General features: G+C 31.9%; 1 protein-coding gene across 1 annotated transcript; it reads right to left on the bottom strand.

Annotated features, from left to right (window-relative positions):
• Nucleotides 1-4,106: 4,106 nt before the first annotated feature.
• Nucleotides 4,107-4,976, bottom strand: LOC115883481. Its single transcript, XM_030901844.1, has 3 exons — nt 4,830-4,976; nt 4,545-4,777; nt 4,107-4,491 (listed from the first exon to the last, which is right to left on the bottom strand). Exons 1-3 carry the CDS (start codon nt 4,922-4,924, stop codon nt 4,178-4,180), a joined length of 642 nt encoding a protein of 213 aa, XP_030757704.1. The 5' UTR covers nt 4,925-4,976; the 3' UTR covers nt 4,107-4,177.
• Nucleotides 4,977-10,604: the final 5,628 nt, after the last annotated feature.

Genomic DNA, 10,604 nt, shown 5'->3' with positions numbered 1-10,604 from the left:
GGGACAACACCGGTATCAGGTCTAAGAAGAGACCAAGCTAAACAGGTAGAGAAAATGGAGACATATCCTCCAGCCTAGTAGGTATTAGGACACTTTGGACAGACAGACCGTGACGTCATCACCCGTGACGTCATCAGTGACGTCATCATCCGTGACATCATCAATGACGTCATCGTTCGTGACGTCATCAGTGACGTCATCACCCGTGACGTATAATAATGACGTCATCATCTGTCAAACCTCAAATACGTCATTTGTCAATACTTTTTGCCCCAGGGTATTTTTTTGGGGGCCTGTGCCAAAAAGCCAAACAATGGGCCTGCGCAATGTTGGGGGGGCCTGTGCCAAAAAGCCTAAACAATGGGCCTGCGCCGGCCTAATCAATTCTTTTTAAATATTTTGTCCTTTTTTGCCCCCCAGGGTATTTTTTTCTTTGGGGGGGGGCCTGTGCCAAAAAACCCTAAACAATTGGCCTGCGCCGGCCTAACCAATTCTTTTTTAAATATTTTTGTCCTTTTTTGCCCCCCAGGTTTTTTTTTGGGGGGGGGGGCCTGTGCCAAAAAAAGCCTAAACAATGGGCCTGCGCAATGCGGCCTAACCAATTCCACCAAAAAAATATACATAAATAATAAAAAAGTCCCCAAACATATTATTATTTGCTCACCCCGTATATGGAATATACTCTTACGCAACGCGCTCGCCCAGCCTGATAATTAATTCTTTAGATTCTATATTTCAAGTGCGTGAGAAACAACTTAATAACATAATTTTCTGTCCAGGTTATTCAAGATCATATATTATAAGTATTTTTAAGGAAACAACAACATATTTTTGTAATACGCATTTATTTAACATATGTTTTTATAATTATTATTTTATATTAAACACCGATCTGAAAGAAAAAATATTGTTAGTTATTTTTTAAAATAATTATTTTTATATTTTTAGTAATACCTTAATTTCTTGTTTTATATTGACCAGCCAATTTTTCCTTTCATTTCTTGAAAGGAACGGCGGCGGTGGATCTTAATGGCTCTAATTGATTGGTCCTCAATGCCTCGTTGAAGTCGCTATTATAATTTTCTTCTGTCTTTTTGTACTTCAACATATGATTTAAAATGCGCGACTTCAACACCTGGTGGCTTTGGTTGTATGGACAAAGTGCATATTCCCCAAATATAATTGGTCACGGCATTGAGGAAGGAAGGATGAGGAAGGATTATTATTGTCTTCATCTATCAAAAAATAAAAAAAATAGTTTTGTTAGGAAAATGTTAAAATAAAAATTTAATAATGTATACTAACATTTATAGTATTAGTTAAATGAATCATAGTGGGGTTTAAGGTAATTAAAATTATTGAAGATTATATAATTATTATTAATTTAATATTTCAGTTTTTATGATTCATTCCCATGCAAATGTGTCGGTATAAATAGAATTAATTATTCTTTTATCGTCATAAGGACTCAAGACAATTTTTTTCTGTGTAACACTATAGACATGATGTTTCTCGGATTTTATTAAATTTTGACTTGTTTTCAAAATAGTCTTATTAAATAAACATTGAAAATAATCATCAAAACCAAAAAATAAAAAAATATTTATTAAAGGCAAAAGTAAAAGAATATTTATTAAAGCAGACTATAGATATTGTTTAGGTAGAAAAGTAGTTTTTTAAGAAATAAAATATTAAATTGTTTTCAGTGAATGTTTGTTTATTTTTTTTTTCATATAATTTGAAAATATTACACAAAAATATTAATTACCTTAAAAACATTTTTTTTTATGAAGATCCAAAACCCTTTGTGCCTCGAACAGTTTCTATTGACATATCGGTACATTCAATCAGCGAGGGATACTCAATTTTATGGCAAATCATCTGTGCTATTCGGTCCCCCCGTTTAATTTCAAACTTTTTATTACTAATATTAAATAACAAAATTTTAACTTCGCCCCGATAGTCTTCATCAATAACACCAGCTGGAATAAAGAGAAAACAAAAAAAAATAAATAATCAATATTTTATTAGTGGCAAAATTTACCTCCACAAAGAATGGAATAGTTCAAAGCCAAACTTGACCGAGGTTCAATCTTCAAAAAAGATCCTCCAGGAATTTCCACTTGCAGTCCCGTATTTATCAATAATTTTGATTGTGGGGCGATTGTACAATCGAGAGGACTAAATAAATCCAATCCCGCTGATAATGGGGTTGCTCTAACAGGAACGAACGCATCCGATGACACCTTTTTAAACTTTAAAACAGACATCGCGTTAACTCTAACGACTACGACGACGACGACGACAACAACAACCTATTATCACGATTAATACAAGTAAGTGACTAGATCGTACCTACTACCAGTCGCTCGCTCGATTAGAGAGGCAAGTTGCATAAGATGTGCCCAGCCTAACAAAGCCAATTACTTATGCAAATAAACTTAACGGTAGCCTTTCACTTTTTAATTATCATACGAGACGCAGAAATTAAATGAATGCTGGGCGGGCGCGTTGCGTTAAAGTCTTAAGTTTTTTTTAATTGCGCTAAAAGAAAATAATATACGGGGTGTTGCATTTAAAAAATAGAGATAAAACACTTCAAATATTTCGTTATTGGTGACGACATAAAAAATACCCTGTATAGGATAATGTAAATTTTCCTTCTTGGATTTATTCTGTTACCTTTAGTGCTAGGAAAATATAGAAAAGTATTAATAAAGTTAAATATACAATCTAGTTTTTAACCACTTTTCAGATATCATGCTTTTAAACACAATTTTAGTAAATAAGAAATACAATGGCAACACCGCATAGTGCTTCAAATAAAAAATAGTCCTCTATATGCAGAATCCAATTATCTACAGAAAAATATAGGGTGCAATTTAAAATAACTTGAAAATTCGTGATGTACGGAAAAAATCGATTAAAATACTATTAACAAAAGGTTTAATAATAACAATTACACAAGATACATTGTTCTTCTATAAAATCTTTATTTGTTTTTATCTAATTTTGCAGACATTTAACAGTTTTAAGGAATACTCTTTATCATTTTTCCTAGTGCGGCGCATGCTCATAATATACTTCCTGTACAGTTGGGGAAACGCCCAAGGGGAAAGCCGAAAACTGCCTATGTGTTCATAAAAATGTCTAAGAAAATCTTGTCTAATGGGTAGGCAACCCTAATAATCGTATTTCGAAGAAATATGAATTCTCCATTGAATAACTGAATAAAATGCTGGGTGTTCTATTTAAAATAAAAGAATAACTTACTATTAAAAGTGCATAATGTTCAATATTAATTTTGTCTCATTCTGTGTGACTTTCCGGGTAAAATTTTAATTTGTATTAACATAGAGAAAATGGATATTTTAACTAAATATGAGGCTATACAGGGTAAATTACCATTTAGGTGGTTTTAATTGAGTTTATTTACAGACAATGTTAAATATGTTTAAAACCTGATATTTTAGTCACATATGCTTCTTTAATGAAACACACCTTTATTTTTTTCAGAATCCGAAAATCAATCAATATATCGCACATTAAATTAATAATATTGATAATATTTTTGTAGTAAAATCTAATAATTTTATATTATAATTTCTTACATTTCAAACAAAATCGAATATTCACATAATTATAATAATTAATAGTGATTGATATACTACGAGTATATTGAAAAAATATACATATTTTTGTGTAACTGTAGCCTTCATGTGGACAGTACCAAGTTCAATCTCTTTAACAACCTTCTATGTACTATCTCTCTTTAATTGTGACAGGTGAGTTATTTTTGTGAGCATTGGAAAAGTACTACAAATTGGAAAGGACCAGTTTTAGGACAGGTAAAAGTATATACTATATACAGTATGCCCCCGATTTGTGTTTACAAGAGAAATATTTTTTAATTATTGACATTTATTTCCTGAGACATTTTTTTTGTTTTTGATTGTAACGTTTTAAATTAAAAGTTGATTAAAACTGAACATCACTTACCTAGATTTTCATATAAATAATTTTATTCTGTGTCTAAGAGGGATATTTTCCGATAGGTATATCCAGTTTCTCACACCCTTACCCATATTTAAATAAAATGCAATTATAATTTTAAATCGGTATATTTAATTCAGTTTTATTATACATTGCCTTCAAGAAGAGAGAGAAAACAGTTATTTTAAAAAAATCTTTGCGATTCCTGACTGTTGCCGCCGCCGCCGCCTTCGTAGCTACCCTCTTCACCTTCAATAATAAAAATAGGGTCTACAAATTGTGCCATTTTCTTATTTTTCTTTATATCTCCTCCATCATGTTTCCGTTTTTTTTTTGAATTTGATGAGTGATGATCCTCACTATTGTTTTTGTCGCCGATATAAGTCATTTCAGACTCGGAAATTTCTTGGCGGGACGTTGATGTTTGTGGTGGTGGTGTTGGTGATGACGGTGATAGATATAGCATAGCAAATCTATCACATAGCATAGATATAATATCTAGAAAGTGTTAATAAAGATATTTTATAAATTTTCAGTTTTTTATAACTTACTTTTTTCATTTGCTATTACAGCGTTGGAGGGTTCCTCCTCATCAGTTAAATTAAATTTATAATCGTGCCAGGCTTTTTCAAGCATTTTTAATTCCATTTCATCGTCGATTTTCAATCTTGCGTATCTAACTGGCAAATTCCCAATTTTTTTTTGCAGTGTTGTATTTTTTGGGGTGTATGTAAGGGCAACAAAAACCATATTTTTTTTAATGGAAATATCCTTGATACCATAGCTAAATAATGTATATAAAATGTATTATTTAATAATATTTTAAGAAAACTTACCTAAATAATTGTTTTGTTACAACGAAAAGCATTTTAGTAGGAAAATTAAATTTATCTTTACTTTGTATTAGTAAAGTACACGGAATGGTAGTCATATTGCAAAAATAAAAAACACACACAGGCCCGAACAAAATAATATAGAATTAGAAAAATACTAGCTGATCACACGCAGTGAAGACAATATGTAAAATGAATAGTTTTACGTTTAAAAGTTGTCGCGTTATATAGTTTAGATCTTTATGCTAATTATATTCCTTTCCCTGATTTTTTTTTCTATTCTAGTATATTCCTTTGCTTGAATCTTTGTAAATGTCAGAGAAAAAAAACCTTACTGATTTTTATTACACTTTTACATTACACTTATAATCTTATATACATTTTTTTTCTTTTTCTATAAAAAAAATCTATAAAAATTTTTCTAAAAACAAAAATTGTTGTTATTGTTGGTATACAATCTATAAAGTCGTAGATTTTATATTTTAAACAAGTCGACACTTGTTTTCGTTAAACGTTGTCTTTTTTAAATAAAACTACTTATTTATTTTTAAAATAATGTCTATTATATACAATAACAAAATAATTAGGTATTAAACAATTATATAAATTAAATACATTTGATAAGGCACAAATACAGGATGATTTTGTATGATAAAAACAGGAAGGTGATGTTTCCTTTATTAGCTAAGTTCGGTATTCACGTCCGACCGCTCGGATCGATCTCGATCGTTCGTTTATGACATCCAGATGTAGGGGAAGTAAATCTGAACCGTTCGGTAAATAAAATCGGAGCAATCGGACGGTGATCTTTTTGCTCGGAGAATTTTGACGGAGCAAACAGATTAATTTGAATTAGTGAGGTTAAATTTCCAAAAAACTAAGTAATTATTCTTATTTTTGTTGCTTAATGCAAAATCACGTAGAAATCTCAAAAAATAAATTACTGGTCCTTTTTTCTTTGAACGTTGAAAGATTTGAATGGATTTGAATTGGGAATTGGGATTTCAAACTTGTCACTTTTCCATCCGAACATTTCTAACCGTTCGGTAATTTCAGGTTACTCCATCCAATCTGTGATCACATGACAAAAAATCCGTCGACATCTGGATGTGATTACCGAACTTAGCTATTGTAGCACCAGGTCGATTTTCGTCCAGCTCTAGTACCGGTCTTGTGCAATATTTTCTAATAAAATCGGCCTTTTCCTTTCCTTTAACGTAGACACATTCGGCTTTTTCTGTAAGATTTCTATTGATGGGATGAAACTCATGCAACGATGTAAAACCCTCACTCCACTTTATACAATGGTAATTATTAATTAACCAAATCGCTTGCCGTGCATAATGAGGTGACAAGTGATGCATGTGAAAGGGACTTTTAAAAATATAATGACATATTTGTTGTTGTCCATTGTAGGCTGCCAATTCTTTAGGCACAAATGTCTCATTTGTAATTTTGAAGCCCTGTACATCTAAGAAAACTTTCATCTTGCTCTTTCGTTCTCTGACAAGGTCGCGTGCATACTAATGCGGTAGCGGTCGTTATGAAAGATCCATTCAAAATGTATATCATCAAAGCACCCATTTCCCTTACTGATGACTTATAATATTGTTTAAAAAATTAATTAGCTATGTTACTGGGTAATTTAACAAAAAAAAATAGTATGGGAAAATTAAAAAGAACATAAAAAGATTTTTGGAATATATACCTTGTGTGAAAAAAATAAACAGCGTAAAAGCAATACGTGAGGATTGCTTATTCGTCACCGTCGTTTGGTTTTAGCGATAAATATTAAAGTAAAAATAAAATAAATCGAACTTAGTGCGAATTACGCGTAAAATAAAAAAAACCTTATCAATTCCTCCGGTCCGAGTTGTTTCTATGTTGAGGCGATGATGCGGTATTGATTTTTAGTTTGAAAAATATTAAAGTATCTAGTAAAAGTCTCATATCTAAGTTTGGAGTTTTAACTAATAAGTGTTTGAAATAAACGCAAAAAAATACATCTACAGAATTTAAATATTTATATAGGTATAAAGAAAAATAAAAGGTTTTTGTGACATTTCTTTATTAATAAATATTAAGCTCAATATATTCACATTCAAACATTACATACTTTAATGATTAACAATTAAAACAATTAGACTAAAATCTAATATAGTTTTATATAAGTACAACTTGTATAGTAACTTTCCAGTTTTTTTATTAAAAAATATATTAATAACAAAACCGTATAATGTAAAACATGTTAGTATAAACATTATTTTCTATACGGCCTGTATAAAATTTAAACGTTACATATTTTATTAATAAATATATAATTATCCTAATAACATACTTGTTAGTAAAACGTTATTTTCTATACACCCTGTATAGTAACTTTCGAGTGTTTTTTTAATTGAAAAGTATATAATAAATAATAACATACTTGTTAGTATAAACATTATTTTCTATACACACTGTATAGTAAATTTGAACGTTACATATTTTATTAATAAATATCAAAAAAGGACAAAAATATTTAAAAAAGAATTGGTTAGGCCGGCGCAGGCCAATTGTTTAGGGTTTTTTGGCACAGGCCCCCCCCCAAAGAAAAAAATACCCTGGGGGGCAAAAAAGGACAAAAATATTTAAAAAAGAATTGATTAGGCCGGCGCAGGCCCATTGTTTAGGCTTTTTTGGCACAGGCCCCCCCCCCAACATTGCGCAGGCCCATTGTTTGGCTTTTTTGGCACAGGCCCCCCCAAAAAAATACCCTGGGGCAAAAAAAGTATTGACAAATGACGTATTTGAGGTTTGACAGATGATGACGTCATTATTATACGTCACGGGTGATGACGTCACTGATGACGTCACGAACGATGACGTCATTGATGATGTCACGGATGATGACGTCACTGATGACGTCACGGGTGATGACGTCACGGTCTGTCTGTCCAAAGTGTCCTAATACCTACTTTAATCGGACTTTTTTAAGAAAATTAATTTTATTTTTCAGAAACTATTTGAGACAGAGTTTACCAAAAATGATTTTTATATCTACTAGTGGGTAAATGAATTTCTAGATATATTACAAGACCCTGACAGATGCTACATCTAAACGCTTGGAAGCCTTTGAAATGTGGTACTATCGCCACATGCTCAGGATCTCAAACACTTACCATATCACAAACAACACCGTGATCCAGAGAATGCAAAAGGAACTAGAAATAGTACATAGTGTGAAAGTGAGAAAAATGGCATACCTTGGGCATGTGATGCGTAGTGATAAATACCAACTTATCCAACTGATACTGCAGGGCAAAATAGATAGTAGAAAAGGTCAGGGACGCCGACGAACATCATGGCTGAAAAATGTTATACAGTGGACGGGAATGACGACCGTACATCTATTTAGGGCGGCTGTCAATAGGGTTTGTGGACCAACATGATTGCCAACATCCATAGAGGATAGGCACTGAAAGAAGAAGAAGCCTTGATCCATGTCTAATAACAACCTTTAAAAAAATTTAATATCATTAACTTGCGAAAGTTTTAAATAAGTACTCATTGATTCCTCATCAAAAAATATGAAAAAAAGTTCAAAAACATGATTATGAAAATGCATAGTCTTAGAGTTACAGGATGTTAAAACTTTTTAAAATTAGTTTTTTTGTAATTATCTTAAATACCATTATTTTTTTATTTGAAATTGCTGTATGTTGGACTAATGCTAATAATAACTATTGCGTTTATTTCATCAAGGAGGCCGAATTGGACAAAATATCAAACGGCCTGCACAATTATGATATGAAAAGAAAAAAGTCAGTGGCACACATTGATAACCCATATGCACGTCCCTGATGAATTTATTGACACATTTTTATGAAAATAAACCCTAAAAACGAAAAAGAACTCTACAACTTGTACTTTTAGTGGCGAAATATCCATGTCCAAGTGAGCATTTTATCAAAGTAAATATCTTCTTGAACGAAATGAAAGCTCAATCAAAATACCATATTCTCTAATCCCGCCTTGTCTGGTACGCCATTGCGCTATTAAAACTAGACTAAATCATGGCGTCCGAATTATCTTTGGGAGTGAACGTGACGTGTGACGGGACGTGCGGGTCGTTCGCCGACTGTCAATGCAGCAGACGCGCGGTGATAAATTGGCGCCGGCCGCGGAACGATGCAGACAAACGCGTCACCGCATCGGTTATTAATGCAAGATGGCGGAATCTATCACCCGGCTGTCATTATTAACGTGTTCGCGCGGACGACTAACGCCGTTATCAAAATGTCGAACAGACGTAGGAGTGGAGGGCGGGGGGAGAGGTCGCGGAGAGAAAATGTCGATAGATCATTCCACTAAATTTTGGTACTATACTTTTTATTTTCTCGATTATCTCATAATTTTTTTACCACAGTACCAGGTGTTTCTCAAAAGTGACTTACTCCATATAAGCTTAAGTTTTTTATTTTTCAAATTAAAAAACGAGATTTTGCATGTTAGTATATGACATAAATTAGGTTTGATTGACCTATTAAATTCATTTTGGCCACTTTTTGTTTTACTGAAAATCACTACAAACTTGCATTTTTAAATGGGGGCGCTATTCTGTACAATCATCGGTATCGGTAAGTTACCGTCAGCTATCGGTACCAATGAGCGTCGTGTTAACTGTTGTTGTCATAGTTTTTAGCTGTCACTAATAGGACATATAGCAAATTTGTACGGATGACTATCGGTATCTCTACCGTGGGGTTAACAAGAGGACGGTAGAGATACCGATCCGATCCTCATCGGTACAAATTTGCGATATCTGCCATAGGTATAGGGCCGATCGGTAACTATGACAACAACAATAAACACATATTTACTATATACAAATACGTACCGAGAATATATATTTACTATATACAAGAACTCACAGATACCGACAATTATCGAGGCCGTGTACAGAATAGCGCCCCTTGGCTATTTTTTTTGGCTTTATTTGATAGAAAGTGACACTCTGTATAGAATGACATATCACATGTAAACTTTTGAAATTTTTGCTTAAAAAATCGTATCTATTATAAATTTCAATTCTATTACAATATACAGGGTGTTTCAAAAAACATGTACCATCTCTCATGGGGAAATTCCTCACAACTGAGTTTTTTGTAATAAATACGTACCGGGAAAGTTGAAACAATTTTTTATGTTTATAATATTATTATTTATAAGGGTTATTCAACTTTTTAGCTAAACAACATTTTAGCCTTACAAAGAACAAACACATAAGAAGGCCATTATTTTTTTGTAATTTCATTCTAAAACGCATTGGTAACTTATTTGTTATCGATATAATACACATTACTATAATTTTTAAATAATTTCCTTTAATATATTCTTAGTTATACGATTGTATTCAAGGAATATTTTTTTAAAAATAAATTTTATGTTTAGCATTTAATTTTTCCTTTAAATGAAAGTGAATTTTATGTAGCTTTAGTAAAAGCGGATATTTTGATTATTACTCAACAGTAACAACATTACTCACCAGTAACAATAGTACAACTCTAGTTTTAAGTTGAACGACTGATTTATAATATTGGCCTTGTATGGAGCTCTGTTCCTTGCGAGGCCATTTGGAAGAACTTAATAAAAGTTAAGTTTGATAAATAGTGATTACATCTAGAATTAAAAAAAACAATGTATATGTTACACAATGAAACAAAGTGTTAATTAATAATTTATCTCTTTCATTTTTTTTATCCAGTAAATGAACTAATAAAAACTGTTTATTTGTTA

The sequence above is a fragment of the Sitophilus oryzae genome, unplaced genomic scaffold, assembly GCF_002938485.1.
Source record: "Sitophilus oryzae breed Bouriz unplaced genomic scaffold, Soryzae_2.0 scaffold_1913_pilon_pilon, whole genome shotgun sequence".
Taxonomy (NCBI): domain Eukaryota; kingdom Metazoa; phylum Arthropoda; class Insecta; order Coleoptera; family Curculionidae; genus Sitophilus; species Sitophilus oryzae.
The sequence above is the reverse complement of the archived record's forward strand: the minus strand, read 5'-3'. Positions and strand labels throughout refer to the sequence as shown.